This window comes from Trichomycterus rosablanca, chromosome 12 (genome assembly GCF_030014385.1).
Source record: "Trichomycterus rosablanca isolate fTriRos1 chromosome 12, fTriRos1.hap1, whole genome shotgun sequence".
Taxonomy (NCBI): domain Eukaryota; kingdom Metazoa; phylum Chordata; class Actinopteri; order Siluriformes; family Trichomycteridae; genus Trichomycterus; species Trichomycterus rosablanca.
This window is the reverse complement of record NC_085999.1, coordinates 36,222,713-36,242,362: the sequence shown is the minus strand read 5'-3', so window position 1 is coordinate 36,242,362 and position 19,650 is coordinate 36,222,713. Positions and strand designations below refer to the sequence as shown.

Here is a 19,650-nt window from a genome sequence, read left to right as displayed (position 1 = left end):
GGGCTAACAAAGCATGTAGAGAAACAGATGGACTACAGTCAGTAATTGTAGAACTACAAAGTGCTTCTATATGGTAAGTGGAGCTGATAAAATGGACAGTGAGTGTAGAAACAAGGAGGTGGTTTTAATGTTATGACTGATCGGTGTATATATGTAGTCATATCTCACCAAAAAAACAACACTGGTTTGCACCTTGCGCGTGACATGTGACAAATATGCTTTGATTTGATTTCTCACTCTCACACACTCACACAGACTTTCACACACACTTTCTCACACACACACACTTTTACACACACACACCTCAAGGAAACCTGTTTACTCTCTTGAGATTAAAGACTGCAAGTCGATAATGCAGTGCCAACAATGCTGCTCCTAGTAGATGGGATGTGATGGGAACCTGGCGTTTGCACCAAAAATGTACAGAACTTACAATGGACTTTATCACAGGCTACACAAGGAGGACGGGGGTCCCTGCTGAGTCTGGTTCCTCTCGAGGTTTCTTCCTGTTTTTTAAGGGAGTTTTTCTTTGCCACTGTCGCCCTGGACTTGCTCAACAGGGGTTTTTGGTCTGTTGGTCCTGGATTCTGTAAAGTTGCTTAAGGACAATGTCTATTGTAAAAAGCGCTATATACTGTAAATGAGTTTAAGTTGACTTGACACACACACACACACACACACACACACACACACACACACACACACACACACACACTATATCTTGATACCTCTGCACAAGCTGAATGTGAGACAATGTTGCCATTACGTTGCATCAACATTTCAAAAGTGTGTTGAGCAAAAGTTTTGGCACCTTGTTTCATTGCCAAATGAATAACAGTCGCACTTGGTGAACAAGGAACTGATTTCTGCACATTTTAATTTATAACTGCTGGTTATTCAGTGGAAAAAAACAATTAAATAGAAATGTGCAAAAGTTATGCACGTTTAATACAAAAGCACATTTCCAGTAAAGTTGGGATGTACGTCTGGAATCGACACGATACAAAAAAATAGATTTTGAATACACACAAATCACAGATTCCTTTTATTTTATTGCATTTTACAAAACATCTCTGTCCCAACTTTTCTGGAAATGCAGTGTTATGTTGGTTTCACATAAACCAAAGGTGCACAAACTTTCCCAGAAGCATGTGCACTAACAGATTGTTTATTATTTGTTTATTAGGATTTTAATGTCATGTTTTACACTTTGGTTACATTCGTTAACTCATTACACAAGATTCATCAGTTCTCAAGGTTATATCGAACACAGCAATGGACAATTTAGTGTCTCCAGTTCATCTCACTTGCATGTCTTTGGACTGTGGGAGGAAACCGGAGCTCCCGAAGTAAACCCACACAGACACGAGGAGAACATGCAAACTCTACACAGAAAGGACCTGGACCGCTCCACCTGGGAATCAAACCCAGGACCTTCTTGCTGTGAGGCTCCAGTGCTACCCACTGAGCCACTACGGCGTCCCGGACTGTGTGTAAAACACAATGAAAAGGAGAATCTGTGATTTGTTAATTCACTGGGTCTATCTGAGTTCTAGAAGGAGTTTCTGATGTACAGAGTTAATCATCCTCACATAAACCAGGGGTGCACAAACTTTCACAAAAGACTGTGAACTAACAGGAAAAAAACAAAGACTGTGTTCACATCTCAGAACACGTTCTCTTTGGCGCTAAAATCGTATTACACGGTGCAATGACAAGGCCAAGCCGTGTTTTCACTGAGTACGTTTCAACACCACACGGTAAAGAAATGTGGATGGAAACCTGTTGGTGTAACTCGACCCGCTTTCGGTCCTCTTCCACTGCCTCGTGTGTGTTCATCTTCAACATCACTGCACACTTTCTTACACACTATAGGTGGGTATAGTGTGTAACACACACACACACACACACACACACACACACACACACACACACTACCGAAGCTTTCTACACACTATAGGTGGGTATAGTGTGTAACACACACACACACACACACACACACACACACTACCAAAGCTTTCTACACACTCTGAGAATTTCAACATCTTTAGCCAAAAATAACAGCAGATACACTTTCCTTACCACACACCAAACCACCAACACAACACACACCCCCCTGTTCATCCTTCTCACACACACACACACACACACACACACACTCTCCAATCATTTCACACCAAACGTGTGAAGAAATAAACGGTCGATTTAACTCAAGTTTCCTTTTTCCTATAATAAACACCAGCTACCCTACATGGCCAAAAGTAAGTTGACACCCCACTTACTTCTACTTAGGGCAGTCATAGCCTGGTGGGTAGAGCTTGGGGCTAATAATCGGAAGACTGTCGGTTCAAATCCAGGCTCCGAGCAAGGCCCTTAACCCCGTCTGCTCCAGGGGCGCCGTACAATGGCCGGCCCTGCGCTCTGACCCCAGCTTTCAAACAAGTTGGTATATGCACAGAAAGAATTTCAATATACTGTACACGTGTGTTTGCATATACAACAAATAAATGACTTATATATGACTTAGTTGGACGATCATGGTCTGGAGGAACTCCAGTGGTCTGACCCCCTATCTCAACACCTTTGTGATGAACTGAAATGCCAACAATGTCTTCACATCCAAAAGTGCCTGATATTACGTGCTGTTATTCCCACAAACACACAAAAAACATTGTGGAAAGCTTCCCCAGAGGAGTGGAGGCTGTTAGAGCTGCATCATGCTCTGATGTTCATTTGCATTTACGTTTGCGCCATTTAGCAGATGCTTTTATGACTGAGCACGATTTGAGCAATTGAGGGTCAAGGGCCACGGTCAGGAGGCCCAACAGTGGCACCGTGGTGGTGGTGGGGCTTGAACTGGCAACCTTCTGATTACTAGTCCAGTACCTTAACCACTAAGCTACCACTGGCCCAATGATAATTACTATTTACATTCACTGCATTTATCAGACTCTTTTATCCAAAGTGACTTACAGTACTGTGACAGTATACTGTCTAAGCAGTTGAGGCTTAAGGGCCTTGCTCAAGGGCCCAACCAGACCCAGCGTTCCTCTTGGATAGCACTGGTTTCCCCCTTGCTACTTTCATATGAATCCCATTTTTGATTAGTCTTTGTGTTTTGTTTTGTCTGGAAGTTTAGATGATTGTTTTAGTGAGGCCCCTGCTTAATTCGTCTTGACTGCACCAAGCCACCTTCTGCATGTTACATCAGATTGGCAGTGGACGTAGAGCGCTAGTGCTAAACTGGCCTGCCTGCAGTCTTGTCTATTGAATACATGCATTATAAAGGGTCCAGTGGTAGCTCAGTGGTTAAGGTACTGGACTAGTAAACAGAAGGTTGCCGGTTGAAGCTCCACCACCAAGTTGCCACTGTTGGGTCCCTGAGCAAGGCCCTTAACCCTCAATTGCTCATCGTGTTCCGCTCATTGTGTAAGTCGCTTTGGATAAAAGCGTCTGCTAAATGCTGAAAATTTTAAAGTTTTTTTTAAATTATAAAACACTAGTTTAGATAATCATTTTAGGGTCTTGACTACACCAAGCCACCTTCTGCACAAGTATATTTATATTTTTGTCATTTAGCAGACGCCTTTATCCAAAGTGATTTACATTACAGTTACAGTTTACAGTCTGAGCAACTGAGGGTTAAGGGCCTTGCTCAAGGGCCCGACAGCAGCAGCCTGGCAGTGGTGCGGCTTGAACCAGCGACCTTCTGATTACAAGTCCAGCACCTTAATCACTATCAAGTAGAGTGACAGTGCTAAACTGGACTGCCTGCAGTCATGTTTATTGAATACATGCATTAAAAAGCACAAGAGCATAAAAAACACACATAAAAGCAGGCCGCTGAGCGTAAACTAAGTACATCACACTCCAGCGTCAGGCTGTATTTCTCAGTGTGAGTGTGTGTGTCAGTTTCCTCTCCTCTGATTTATGTAAGTTTGTGGTTTATTAAACCGTTGAAGCTCATTGCAGAATCGTCGAAGTGTGAAATGGGGATTGATGCAATCAGTGAGATCCGAAGAAGCTGCCAACCCGCTTCTGCGAAATCCTTTTGATCACGTCTTTGTGAGTGTATAAGTGTGTGTGTGTGTGTGTGTGGGCATGAGGTGCAGTAAAAGCTTTTAAAAACGCTCGGATGATGAGCAGCAGCAGGTTTCTGTTGTGCTGTAGTTGCTTCGCCTGGCTGAGTCGTTAATGTTCAGTACACACTGATGAGCCAAAATATTAGGACCAGCCACAAAAATGTGCATGGTAGTGATTATTTAACAGCACTGGTGCATGTGAGGGTGAGGGATCTACTAGATGTCGGGCTGATGGTGGTTCCTCGTAGTTTATGTGCTGTATGCAGCAGATCTGATCAGCATAAAGACCTGAGGGACTTTGATGAGAACCGTGAAGTATCTCCCAAACTGCAAGGGGTGTCACAGGCAGTTGTGTTGAGCACCCACTGACAGTGGTCAGAAGGGGGACAAGCCACCAACCTCCAACAGATTGTTGGGCGGCCAAAATCATTGATGCCAAAGGAAATGAAGGCCATGGTGTCTGGTACGGACCAACAGAAGATCTACTGCGGATCATTTGAATCCTGGTGATGAGGTGAATGAGCATCAAACCCTTCTGTGTACGGAGCTGCACAGTCACAGGCCGGTCAAACTGCCCATGCTAACTCCTGTCCACACTGGGTCTGTCCGAAAACCTACTGATCTCCACACAGACGCATTGTACGTCATCCTACACTCCCGAGAAGAGGGCGTGTCTAAATTCTTAGATCCCTTAAAATGCTCCTACTGAGGCGCCTTAATTCTGAGCGATGATCTGACTGAATAACGAGGGAGCGCCCGACGCCTCCTTAAATGTGAAGGCAAACCCAGCACTCAGTGCGGCACGACTTTTCACACCAAAAAATGACACATACGCCGGACGAATGTGGAGCAACCAACAGAGTTCCTTTCAAAAACAGCACCAAGCAGGACAGACAGGCTCTCCCTCCAGGGGGTGGTGCGTTCAGCTGAGCGCATCATCCGAACTGAGCTTCCTGACCTTCAGTCCATATACAGGAAACGGTGCTGGTCAAGGGCCAGGAGGATAGTAAAGGACCCCAGTCATCCCAGTAATGGACTGTTTTCTTCGTTACGGAGGATGAGAAGGAGCTTTTTTCCACAAGCTATTCGAGTCCTCAACCAAAATAGCAATCAGGACTAACGTACACGAATTTTAAATTATGTGTATATATGAGTATAAATATAGATATATATGTATGTGTGTATATATGTATATTTGTGTATACAGGTTCTATGTATATGTATACATTATTGCATATGTTGCACAATAATAGATCAATATTATGTAAAGTTCTTGCACTGTTGTCACTTTTCGCACACTTGGTTCACTTTAAATTACTTTTATTTTTAATTATATTGAAGCTTTCTTAATTTCAATTTTTAAATTTCTGTATTCTTTCACTTTAGATTTTAAACATTTCTACTTTCTGTATAATATATATTTTTGTCTACTTTGTTTACGTTTTGTAACTAATGTGGCTGAGCAGGTCACTAAAGCATTTCACTGCCAGTTGTACCGTGTATGACTCTGTATGTGACAAATAAACCTTGATTTGTAAATAAATTCTCATTGATTTTTAATTTGTATAAAGATTTGATAAATAAAGTGTCGTTTATTTGTAAATTCGGGCTCGTCAGGGACCGTTTAACCGTTTTCGGCACACTGAGGGAGACGTTAGCTGGTGTGCTAGCGGGTTATGCCGCCTCAGTCTGTTGGTTTGAATGGCCTGAGGCTAACTGTGTTAGCTTAGTAATCGCTGTCTAAGTAGTGCGTCTAAATAATCTGCCTCATGAATTCAATGTCTTGTTGGAATCCTCTCTACTGAGGCAGCTGATCAGGTAGGCAGTAGGCAGCAGGGCAGCCCACTATATTTTCAGACAGCTGGTCAGGGATATGTGCATCGTTTACACACAAATGCTGACTGACACACACACACACACACACACACACACACACACACACACACACGCACACGCACACGCACACGCACACGCACACAGAATAATTAGTATGTGTGAAGCTTTTGATCTCATATCGTCTCTCTTTGATCTGTCGACTCTGTGGTTGGTTATTTTGAAAGGTTTCTCCTCCAGAACGAAACACAACAGTCAGCTGAAAATAGAAACTGGAAGGTCTGTGTTTTTTCTCCCACCATTGTTTAGGTGGTCAGGAAGCGGCTCTCGGTACTCACTTAGCGGTGAACTTCACCATCTGCTTGCTGGCTCGCTCTCCCACGGCCACCAGAGCCTGGACGTTGAACTGCTGCTGACGCAGGACCAAGAAGCACTGCTTCCCTAAAACACAACCACAACCAGAAGATAGAAACCACATCATCAGGTTCACATCTCACCAGGTTCTCCTCGTTACAAACATCTCAGCAGGTTCCAGGTCTAATTTACCCCTTTTAACCCTGAGAACTCTCTGATCCTGACCAGAAGATTAACTGACTGCATACACTCTGTATATTTACCCTGATTATTTACTTATATACATACTTATATACATAGTACATCTACACCGCATTCTTAAAGCTTGCTCGACTGTGGACAGTGTAACCAATCATTCAGTGGCTTCCAAAAATAGCCAAAAGAATGTGGACGCTTTGTTTATTACTGAGTGAGCATTTCATAGCTAAAAGCTAAACGCACACAATCAATTACACACTGATCAGCCACAACATTAAAACCACCTCCTTGTTTCTACACTCACTGTCCATTTATCAGCTCCACTTATCATATAGATGCACTTTGTAGTTCTACAATTACTGACTGTAGTCCATCTGTTTCTCTACATACTGTTTTTAGTTTTTAAATACCGTGTCCACTCACTGTCCACTCTGTTAGACACTCCTACCTAGTCGGTCCACCTTGTAGATGTAAAGTCAGAGACGATCGCTCATCTATTGCTGCTGTTTGAGTCGCTCATCTTCTAGACCTTCATCAGTGGTCACAGGACGCTGCCCACGGGGCGCTGTTGGCTGGATATTTTTGGTTGGTGGTCTGTTCTCAGTCCAGCATTGACAGTGAGGTGTTTAAAAACTCCAGCAGCACTGCTGTGTCTGATCCACTCATACCAGCACAACACACACTAACACACCATCACCATGTCAGTGTCACTGCAGTGCTCTGTGGGGGTCCTGACCATTGAAGAACAGCATGAAAGGGGGGTAACAAAGCATGCAGAGAAACAGATGGACTACAGTCAGTAATTGTAGAACTACAAAGTGCTTCTATATGGTAAGTGGAGCTGATAAAATGGACAGTGAGTGTAGAAACAAGGACGTGGTTTTAATGTTGCTGATCGATGTATATATATACAGTGTATCACAAAAGTGAGTACACCCCTCACATTTCTGCAAATATTTTATTATATCTTTTCATGGGACAACACTATAGAAATAAAACTTGGATATAACTTAGAGTAGTCAGTGTACAGCTTGTATAGCAGTGTAGATTTACTGTCTTCTGAAAATAACTCAACACACAGCCATTAATGTCTAAATAGCTGGCAACATAAGTGAGTACACCCCACAGTGAACATGTCCAAATTGTGCCCAAAGTGTCAATATTTTGTGTGACCACCATTATTATCCAGCACTGCCTTAACTCTCCTGGGCATGGAATTCACCAGAGCTGCACAGGTTGCTACTGGAATCCTCTTCCACTCCTCCATGATGACATCACGGAGCTGGTGGATGTTAGACACCTTGAACTCCTCCACCTTCCACTTGACGATGCGCCACAGGTGCTCAATTGGGTTTAGTCCATCACCTTTACCTTCAGCTTCCTCAGCAAGGCAGTTGTCATCTTGGAGGTTGTGTTTGGGGTCGTTATCCTGTTGGAAAACTGCCATGAGGCCCAGTTTTCGAAGGGAGGGGATCATGCTCTGTTTCAGAATGTCACAGTACATGTTGGAATTCATGTTTCCCTCAATGAACTGCAGCTCCCCAGTGCCAGCAACACTCATGCAGCCCAAGACCATGATGCTACCACCACCATGCTTGACTGTAGGCAAGATACAGTTGTCTTGGTACTTCTCACCAGGGCGCCGCCACACATGCTGGACACCATCTGAGCCAAACAAGTTTATCTTGGTCTCGTCAGACCACAGGGCATTCCAGTAATCCATGTTCTTGGACTGCTTGTCTTCAGCAAACTGTTTGCGGGCTTTCTTGTGCGTCAGCTTCCTTCTGGGATGACGACCATGCAGACGGAGTTGATGCAGTGTGCGGCGTATGGTCTGAGCACTGACAGGCTGACCTCCCACGTCTTCAACCTCTGCAGCAATGCTGGCAGCACTCATGTGTCTATTTTTTAAAGCCAACCTCTGGATATGACGCCGAACACGTGGACTCAACTTCTTTGATCGACCCTGGCGAAGTCTGTTCCGAGTGGAACCTGTCCTGGAAAACCGCTGTATGACCTTGGCCACCATGCTGTAGCTCAGTTTCAGGGTGTTAGCAATCTTCTTATAGCCCAGGCCATCTTTGTGGAGAGCAACAATTCTATTTCTCACATCCTCAGAGAGTTCTTTGCCATGAGGTGCCATGTTGAATATCCAGTGGCCAGTATGAGAGAATTGTACCCAAAACACCAAATTTAACAGCCCTGCTCCCCATTTACACCTGGGACCTTGACACATGACACCAGGGAGGGACAACGACACATTTGGGCACAATTTGGACATGTTCACTGTGGGGTGTACTCACTTATGTTGCCAGCCATTTAGACATTAATGGCTGTGTGTTGAGTTATTTTCAGAAGACAGTAAATCTACACTGCTATACAAGCTGTACACTGACTACTCTAAGTTATATCCAAGTTTCATGTCTATAGTGTTGTCCCATGAAAAGATATAATAAAATATTTGCAAAAATGTGAGGGGTGTACTCACTTTTGTGATACACTGTATATAAACATACAGTATGTATACAAATATAATGATATGCATCTTAGCAGCAATAGTGTGGGGAAGGGCATTTCCTGTTCCATCATGAATGTAACTCAGCATGACAAATTCACACTCTGAGGTCGCACTCCAACATGTTGTGATAAGCTGTTTTAGCTGGAAAGGAGAGTTCATGGACTTTATATTAATGGATGTGAGTTTGAAACAGGTCGTCTAGCAGACGTATGGTCAGGTGTCCACAATTTTTTGACCACATGACAATCTACACATAATGTAAATAAAATAAAAGCTGAAATGTCGACACCTAAAATCAGTACCGCTCGCCTCGACATGTGGCAAGAAGTTCTCCAGATATTTAATTTGTTGTATTTGGTGATCCATCCAAACATCTGGATGATGTTGTCCACAAAAAGCATCAGCATCCTCCCGCGTGTTAGACGTTCCTCAGGAAACGTAAACTTAGCACCCGGCCTCTTTTTAGCTCCCGAGCACGAGCGAGTGGAGATCAGAGAGACGTCGGACTCTGTGATGCCCAGCAGGTGAGGAAAAGCTCCATCAGGATGTTATTCTGCTGTTGTTCTCGCTCGTTTCTGTGCTGTTCCCAAGGACATCATTCATCTCACGAAAAAGCAAACAAGGTCAGCGGGGTCCCGAGGCGGAAGTACTCCAGGAAGGAAACGTCAGCGATGGAATTGAAACGCAGCCGTTTATCTGTGAACGACATTCTCAGCACGGGTGTGGACATGCAGCGACGGGTTTTCGAGCTGAAGCATGATCGGCTGGGGTTAAAGTGAGCCATATCTTAATTTTGGGTGTGTGGTTTGGGACACGTCCACATGCACTCTATATGGCCAAAAGTATGTGGACACCCATAATAAGCATTGAGCTGAATTTTTATGTATGAGCCACACCCATTGCTAGTGAGTATACAAAATCAACCATACGCTTCCAACTTTGTGGTAACAGTGTGGGGAAGGCCGTTTCCTGTTGGTGCCTGACCGTGGCCGTGCTTACAAGCGAGGTCCATAAAGACGTACAATGTCAGGTTCGGTGTGGAAGATCTTCAAGAGGCTGCACAGGCCGCTCAGGTGGCGCAGCGGTAAAAAGAAACGCGCTGCAACCAGGGCTGGATTCTGAGAGCGTGGTATCGAATCCAGCCTTGCTTTACCGGTTCGAAGCTGAGTGGCTATATGAGCAACGATTGGCCGGTTGCTCATGTGGGGGGTGGGACAAAGAACCGGATGTGGGTCTCTCTCTGTCAGAATGCGATTGCGTTCTCTGCCGGCTGATTGGAGGCGCTTACACAGAGATGGGAGAGGGTGCCCTTAGGGTGTGTCTCTCCGCATGCAACGCTAGGAGGCTGCACAGAGCCCTGATGGGATGAACTGGACCACCCACAAAATTGTGCACTGTGATTGCCTTCATCGCTCCTTAAGGATGCATCAGATCCTCCGTCATTATTCAGTCAGTTTACATCTTTGGATTAAGGCACCTCAGTAGGCAGCATTTTAAGGCGTCTAAGAATTTGGACATGCCCTCGTCTCGGGAACGTAGGATGCGTCTATGTAGAGAGATCACTAGGTTTTCAGACAGACCCAATTAAGTCGTGGTTTGGACCAACAGAAGATCTACCGTGGATCAAACTGCAGGTCATTTTAACCCGAGTGATGAGCATCAAACCCTTCTGTGCCAACCAAAATGCCTGTGCAACTCCTCTCCACCGTCCAAATCATCATCTATGAGCACACAGGCATTGGAACTGTTCGATCTGCTCATTCTGGTTCCTCCGTCCATCTATTCATCTATTGTTCATTTTACAGTCCACTTCAGTCCATCTAGCCGTCCCTTTGTTCACTGAACATCTATCTTTTCCTCTACCCATCCCTCCTGCCTCTCAGGCTTTCTATTCCCTTTGAACACTGTGCATTGGGATTGCCTTCACCACTAAGGAAGCGTCGGACGCTCCCTCGTCATTCAGTCAGATTATCACTCAGAATAAAGGCATCTCTGTAGGGGCATTTTAAGGCGTCTAAGAATTTAGACATGCCCTCGTCTCGGGAACGTAGGATGCGTCTAGGTAGAGAGATCACTAGGTTTTCAGACAGACCCAATTAAGTCGTGGTTTGGACCAACAGAAGATCCACTGTGCATCAAACCCTTCTGGGCCAACCAAAATGCCTGTGCAACTCCTGTCCACCGTCCAAATCATCGATCTGCTCATTCTGGTTCATCTGTCCATCTATTGTTTGTTTGTTTGTTGTTTAACGCTATGTTTACACATTGGTCATTCTCAAGGCAAGATAGGTACCTAGATTTTGTACAGGTTATTTATTGTCCATCTATTCATCTACTGTTCATTTTGCTGTCCACTTATTTCTACCTTTATTGCTATTGGTCCATCTAGCCGCTCCTTTGTTCACTGAACATGAATCTATTCCTCCACCTGTCCTCCTGCCCCTCAGGCTTTCTCTCCCCTTTGAATGGCCCGTGTCTACCGGTCACTTTGAACAGGACGGAGACAGAGTGGCGCTCACGGCGTACATTTACACGACAGACGGGGACAGACAGACCACGTACAAACGTGAGACGACACGACGGACCGATTACTGGCGTCCAGACCCTTCATGTTCTTACCTTTGGCTCTGCTGGTGTGAATCCTGGCGCGCACCCAGACCGACTGGCCGGCTCTCTCAGGCGTCAGCTCCTGCACTCGCACCAGAGTCCTGTCTGCCTCCCGAAAAACAGAGAGAGAAGGAGTGAGAGGGTGTAAGGGTGTGTGGTGCGTCACATCAAAGCCCCCCACCCCGACGACAACACAGTAACGTGCACTCGGATTACAAAACCTGAACTGAGAGTGTCTAATAAATATGAATCATGACCGGTTCCCCTGACACTGTCCTGTCTTCAGCACAAAGTTCTGACCACGTACAGTTCCTCACTCCTCCACAGAATGTAGTGATCTCTTCTTGAATTAATATTTTACGTCTACAATTGGATATATCCAGTTCCCCTGTGCTCTCCAGTGATCCCTAATGCAATTTTGTATCTCCAGTTCATCTCACTTGAACGTCTTTGGACCTTGGGAGGAACTCGGAGCACCCAGAGGAAACCCATCCAAACACAGCCCACACCTCCTGCAACACTGCGGCAGATTTTTAGAGAGCTTTAACACAGAGGCGCTGTTTCAGGCAGCGAACTGAAGGGCTGCGTTTCAAACCACAAACTATTAATAATTAGCTGTTCGCATATTACTATAGCCAGCTTGGCTTATGCTAGGAGATAAGATAAAGGGCCAATGCAGCCCCAACAGCCAGTTAGCTGCAACCAACATGGACATTCCACTAAAAAATTGATTTTTTTATTAGTGAAGCATTTGGTCAAGCTTATGAACGTGTACTTTACTGCCAAAAGTATGTGGACACCTGTTTTTACTATTAAGTTTGGGCATTTTCAGTCGCACCCATATCTAATAGATTTACATAGTTGTTATTTAAAATCAGTTCCTGACTTCTTTGGTGTGGACGAACTCCAGTGGCCTGCACGGAGCCCTGACCTCAACACCACTGGGATAAACTGGAGTGCTGATGGCAAGTCAATGCCTAAACACACATTTATTTCAAATAAATGGGCAAAATCTGGTGGAAAGACTTGCTGGAGAGGTGAGGGCTGTTATAGCATCAACATAGAAGGGAGCGATGAGCAACTTCCTATTCATGCACATGGTTTTGTCCAATCAGCTCATTCTTAGAGAATAGAACGCCTTTATTTGTCATATATACTTATACACAAGTACAGTTTAATGAAATTGCTTGGAAGCTGGGGTCAGAGAGCAGGGTCAGCCATTGTACAGCTCCCCTGGAGCAGAGAAGGTTAAGGGCCTTGCTCAAGGGCCCAACAGTGGCTGCATGGCAGAGCTGGAATTAAAACTCTCAACCTTTCAGTTAATAGTCCGATGCTCTACCCACTAGGTTACCACTGTCCCCGACTTCCGAGCATGTAGTTTATCACAGTACTTGTGACATGTTAGTGGCAGCTCCTCTCGCTCTCTCATTGGCTGTAATCACTGGGTTGCAACTCTTTGCTGGAAAGCAACACGACTTGACTGATGAACAATAGTTTCACATACGCTTAAAGAATCACAGAGCTGAACTCTACAGCTGGGCAGACTGTAATAAAGGGGTTATTAGGCCACGCTGAGGTCTTTAAGTGTTATTACCCTCTCGTTTGGGTGATTTACAGTGAAGTGACCCTTCACACACTCACAGCTCTGCTGGTGGTCTGAGAGGAAAATGAGGTTACTGACCCAGTTTCTGCTGTGACTGCAGCAAAGCGCACACTCCGTAACGATCGCTGGCGAAGTCCTAACACACACGGAGAGAGAGAGAGAGAGAGAGAGAGAGAGAGAGAGAGAGAGAGAGAGAGAGAGAGAGAGAGAAAGGAGGCTATTCAGGAGGCGGTTCAGGAGGTTAGATACATTTTAAAGACAACCGCTTATACAATGGTGTGGAAAAAGTATTTGCTCCCTTTCTGATTTCTTCGGTTATTACATGGATTCCATCAAGTTGTGCAACACCCATACCACCTTCGGTAGAAATAATGTGGCTGCATCACCTTAACACTGCCATAAGTGTGGAGGAATTTCAGCTTTACAAAACTGACCACAGCATCTCCGAACTGGGAATTCAGTACTGGGTGGTTTAGGCTGCTCCAGAACATCCATTCTGATTCGTTTAAACTCGCTTTTGTCTATTTTGAACTCACTGTTTTTATTTTTTATACTCGTCCTGCTGCATAATCTAAATACACAGATGATCTTTATTTCCACTCTCTATTACAAATGCTGATGCAGCAAAGTTGTTTGTTTGTTTATTAGGATTTTAACGTCGTGTTTTACACTTCGGTTACATTCATGACAGGAACGGTAGTTACTCATTACACAAGATTCATCAGTTCACATGTTTAATATCAAACACAGTCATGGACAATTTAGTGTCTCCAGTTCACATCACTTGCACATCTTTGGACTGTGGGAGGAAACCGGAGCACCCATAGGAAACCCACGCAGACACGGGGAGAACATGCAAACTCCACACAGAAAGGACCCGGACCGCCCCACCTGGGGATCGAACCCGGGACCTTCGTGCTGTGAGGCGACAGTGCTACCCACTTTAACCATGTTTCTTTCAGCCATTCAGATTTAAACTTGCTTTTGTTTTTTTTCTATTTTTATCTTCGTCCTGCTGCATAATCCAACTACACATCGACTGCAGCTCATGGACAGATGATCTTCATTTCCACTCTTTATTACAAAAGCTGATGCAGCAAAGCACCAGCGGATTATCACACTATCTCCACCATGGCTGCTGAGGAGATTTTCTATAAAATGCTGTAACACTAGAGAAAATGCTTGATTTGCTTCGTTCCTCATTTTTTAAAGTAGTCCGTCCATAGAACTTTATCAGAGATCTACAAGGTCTTCCCAGTGTTTCAGAGACATTATGTAAATGCTGGGAAAGTAAATAAATAAAAGCTATTGCACATAATGTCTGGTTTTTATTATTGTGTAAAATCTTCTGTTTATCTTAACTAAATTAGTGTGATAGATACAAAATTACAGCAGGGGCGAATACTTTTTCACAGAGGTAGAACACTATTATCTAAATCTAACTCTATAGGTGTGTGTTGGGTCAGTTTTGATGAATGAGATTTGGTACTCACATCTTCTTCAGGAGCCTGCTGCTCAGCTGCCTAAAAACACAAGAGAGACACAGAGAGACGAGCTGAAAACACCAGCAGGATCAAAAGTACAGACTCAACACCGCAAAACAGACGCCACAGCATTACTGCCAAAGTACAAACACCAAATTACAGTCACCGAAGTATGCCAAAGTTTGTTTGTTTGTGGTTTATTAGGATTTTAACATCATGTTCTACACACCTTGGCTACATTCCTGACAGAAACGATAGTTACTTGTAACAAACACAGTCATGGACAATTTTGTATCTCCAATTGACCTCACTTGCACGTCTGTGTACTGTGGGAGGAAACCGGAGCTCCCGGAGGAAACCCACACAGACACGGGGAGAACATGCAAACTCCACACAGAAAGGACCCGGATCGCTCCGTCTGGGAATCGAACCCAGGATCTTCTTGCTGTGAGGCGACAGTGCTACCCACCGAGCCACCGTGCCAAACACCGACACTGAAATACTAGATACCAGTACAGGCAACAACGCACCGACACCGTCATTGTAATGCTGTCATTATCGAATGGCTCAGTAATTTACAAGTAAGGAAAGTGTTCAGGTTTGCAGTAGCAATATTGCAATTAACTCTGGAATACCACTTTCTACAGTCCATAACTTAATAAAAAATCTCTGAATGTAATCCATGACGTGTCTGTAATGAACAAATCCACATGGAGTCTGGAATCCTTCAGAAAACCCTCATCAGTAAACACAGATCATCACTGCATGTACAAATACAGGTTCAGATTCAAATATCCAGAAACAGCAGTGTGGCTGCTTATTAAGAGAGTGTAAGTGTGAGTCTGTCTTGTCTGCAGTCCAGAAATCTAAAATGTTTGGAGCATTATGAACCACAAAGAGCAGAGAGATTGTTAGAAAGTATTAGTATGGTGTTCGGAATAAAGTGGACAGTCAGTATACAGTATAATAACTGAATTTAAATGAAGGTACAGGAATGTTGGTGGGTTTGAACTAGGGGTCTTTATCTTATCTTTATTTGAACGATCCGATATCGATTCATATAAACGCGAGATCGATCTTTTAAATACGCCCCTTTTTACGGTGCACACGGAAATCTGTCACCCCCTTTAATTTCGCGTGACCAGCCAGTGTTTTTTCATGCAACGAGATCTGACCTGCACATCAGTTCAGCATGGCAGAAGCTCAAGTTATGACCACTACAGCACTGATTTTCGCTCGGCGACGGGTCGGTGCTGGATTCGGGAGGAACTCGGTGTTCGCTCTGCGATCAAAACTCGGCTCTCGATCAATGTGAGAAACAGCGAGGGGAAACACAGGGGAGAGGTTGGAAACAGGTGGTAATATAGTTTCTATCAGAATACATCAGCACACGAGTTTTACAGTATTTCTGACCTGATCGTTCTCTACCAAACAAAATATTTATTAACCTCCAACTCACTATAGAACAAGCCATGCTGCTCGTGTTGCCAGATCCACTCAGATTCATTTATTTCATCAGCGCACAAACTTTCATCTCTCGCTACTTGTTGATGTGCATGTTTGGACGTGGTATCATTAAACCTTTCATCACTTCTCACGTGTGTTTTCGTGACAAAACGTAGTTTTGGAGAGCAGAGAAGCTCGCCCGTGATTCCCCCTGGTGATAGATGGTGTAGTGTAAAACCCCCCATCGCCGATCAGTCGTGTAGTGTGAACATTACAGCGACCACGTGTTAATCAGAGCGTCGTGTAGTGTAAACTTGGTATAAGCTGTTCAACAGCCAGGTGTATGTTTACATTTACAATGTTGTAGCATGTCAGACATATAAAATAATAATAAAAAATGAATGTTACTGTTTTCTGTTTTGGATTAAACAAATGTTTTTAATAATGAGTGTTCTTTGTACAATTATCACATTCGTTCTCTGAACATCTGTACATATTTAAACAAAACCTGTTAATGTAACTCAAATATGCCTAAATGTGTTGAATCGAAATTGAATCGAAGATCGAATCGAATCGGGACCTTGTGAATAGGAATCGAATCGATCCAGGAAATGAGTGGCGATACCCAGCCCTAGTTTGAACAGAATTGTAATGTTCATCCGTTTCATAAACAGAGTAAGTGCAGGAATTGGGCACAATGGTGAAGCTGTTTAAAAAAGCCACCACACACACCTTGGCCTGCTTCTCAGCCTTCTTGGCTGCTTTCTCTGCTTCCTTCTGCTGTTTCTTCAGCGCTTTCTTCGACTGAGCCGCCAACTGCTCCTCCTCGGCCGCGCTGAAACAGGAAACGAGACAAGAGACTCGGCTTTAACACCATTGTTTCCACACATGGCATGATGGGAATGCTGGGCAGGGTGAGATTGGGCTGAGATAGAGTGGGAATGTTCTGACTGAACCTGAGGAAGGTAGAGCTGATATAATAACTCGGAGCGGTCACGTACCAACGTGTGGAACAAACGGACGTGAAAATCCGTGTGGGTATACGATTACTGACTGTAGTCCTGTTATAGTGTACATCTGTTTGGGTTTAGAACTGCAGTGACACTAAATGAACGTGTGTTGTTCTGGTGTGAGTGTAGCAGGTGCAGCAGGGTTGTTGGGATTTTAAACACCTCACTAAGAACAGCATCCCTACAAAGTGCCCACTGATACATTTAGTTTCTAATTTATTTAGTGACAGTGTGTCTGTTGTCTATTATATGTGCTGTTTTGTTTTTGATAGGAATTTTAGGAGTGTTTCTGCCTTTGTGTTGTTGAATAGTTCCTTCATGGTCTTTGCTGTTAAGATCTGTTGTCTCTTGTGGTCATAAATGATCCATTTCAGGATTAAATGTTTTATTGTAAGCTGTTTGGCATGCTGCACAATATGAGGCAGCTTCACCCACTGATAAAAGACGCTACACTTACAACCAGCACTAACAGGGTCTCATGTGTTCCTAATAAAGAGGCCAGTGCGTTTAAACTGAATTGAAAAATCCAAACAACACTCCTGCACCTGCTACAAACCCTCAATACAACAAGGATAGTTTCTGAACCCAGTGTGGATCACAAAGCCTGGACACATGGAAAGATCACACATCTCTCTCAGTATCATACAGTGGAAGTCATTGCTGCAGCATCATGGAGGCGATTCCTCGTCCATCCTTTCCTTCCTTAGACCCGTCTTGATCTCATCTTGGTCTTGATCTCGAGCACTAAGGTTGGGTCTTGATCTTTAGAGGATGAATGGTCAGAGTGATGTTTCACAAAGAAGCTAAACTAGATTTGCATGAGGCCGACATGATCTCGACTCACACAGCTAATCAGAGCGCTGATCATACAGATCACGTGATGATGAAGTGTATAGCAGCACCGTTTATTTAGCATCAGATCAAAGTGTTTCATCATCATTATAATAAAAGCATGCAGGTGTATTAATGGGACAAGGGTTAGATTAAAAACGTTTCACTTTAGCTTCCAACCAGCTCAGTGGTTCAGATCCAGCAGGTCTTGGCAGCCAGTTTATCTGCACAACTTTACTGGTAAAGCTTTTCATATTTCCTCATCAAACAATTTGTTACATACATAAAACATCCACTGAGACAGTATAAAAAAAACAAGCTAAAAAAAATCACAGTAATATCTATATACATGTAAACATTAGATGTTAGTGTACGCACAGCACACAATAATGGAAGGTATTTATTATAAATTATTATGAATTATTGAAGAGTCTGATTGCCGCTGTTAGGAACGACTTCTTGTAGCGTTCAGTCCTGCTTCTAGAAGGAATCAGCCTAAGACTGACGGCGCTCTGTCAAAACACCTCCAGGGCCTGAAGTGGGTGTGAACGATTTGTGATTATCGAGTTAAGTTTTGTGAGCATTCGTAACTCTGCTACCCGCTGAATTGAATCTTGTTCAGACCCAATTGTGAAGCTGGCCTTTCTGATAAGTTTATTAACTCTGTTTGTGTCACCCCAGCACACCACTCCAAAGAAAAGAGCACTGGCCACCACAGACTGATAGAAGGTGCACAAAAGGGGGGGCTGGTGATGTTAAAAGACTTGAGCCCTCTTAAAAAGTGCAGTCTGTGAACTCCAAGGTACATGTAGCTGGGTACAAGATCCACCTCTGTTCCCTGAATGGTAACTGGCTCTGGATACTTTCTCTTCCTTCTGAAGTCCACCACCATTTCTTTAGTTTTTGCGATGTTAAGTTGTATGACACAACTTATAAAAAAAAACATTCATGTATTCGCATCATTCATGACTTGAATATTTTATTAATGAATATTTAGGTCGACACGTTCAGCACTGCAGCTGCTGTAACCAGAGACTGATCCTCTCCCAGTATAAACAGCTGGTATAGACTCATCTAAATAGACTCATCTCCTGCAAAGAACAGTCATGGATAATGTCTTTGGTTCAGTGCTAGGACCAGTAAAATTGCAAGTTGTTTGTGATAATTTACCTTCATAACAACTGAGCACAAAGGAAGCACGAGTTTAAATTATGCTTTAATTGTTATTACATTAAGAGTTTCACTTTTAATCCAGAAGACAGCACAATAATGAACTTTCAACGCTGATGCAATCTGATGCAATTTTCTTTCCTATCCGTTTTCCGTCATGTCCCGCCTCCTTTTTAACGATTGGCTACCATTATTCCCGTTCTTCGCAACGATTCGCTAATACTGTTAAGATACCGTTAAAGATGCACGAGCTGTCCAATCGCACCGCAGAAGGCGGGATCTCTCGGAATATGGGTGTAAATAATGTCACTCGTATTATCAGGTGATTATTGGCTACAAAAACACGCCAGAAGTGTTTAAACTGAACGACTCACCCCTTCACATCTTCTTTAGTCATGCTGAACTTAAATGGTGCTTTTTAGAGCGAAGTCTGTAAATAATGTCGATTTGTGATCCACTGCACAGACACAGCTGAGCAACAGAAACCATGCGGAGAAGGAAGGACGGATTTCAG

General features: G+C 43.8%; 1 protein-coding gene across 1 annotated transcript in view; it reads right to left on the bottom strand.

Annotated features, from left to right (window-relative positions):
- Positions 1-19,650, bottom strand: part of dars1 (aspartyl-tRNA synthetase 1) — a 36,385-nt gene extending 16,735 nt beyond the window's left edge. Inside the window, exons 1-6 of the mRNA XM_063006212.1 lie at positions 19,511-19,650; positions 16,858-16,960; positions 14,689-14,718; positions 13,274-13,331; positions 11,605-11,697; positions 6,254-6,356 (exon numbers count right to left, since the gene is read on the bottom strand). Of these exons, the coding sequence (XP_062862282.1) occupies positions 6,254-6,356; positions 11,605-11,697; positions 13,274-13,331; positions 14,689-14,718; positions 16,858-16,960; positions 19,511-19,533 (410 nt within the window). The 5' untranslated portion in view covers positions 19,534-19,650. The remainder of the gene's footprint in view (positions 1-6,253; positions 6,357-11,604; positions 11,698-13,273; positions 13,332-14,688; positions 14,719-16,857; positions 16,961-19,510) is intronic.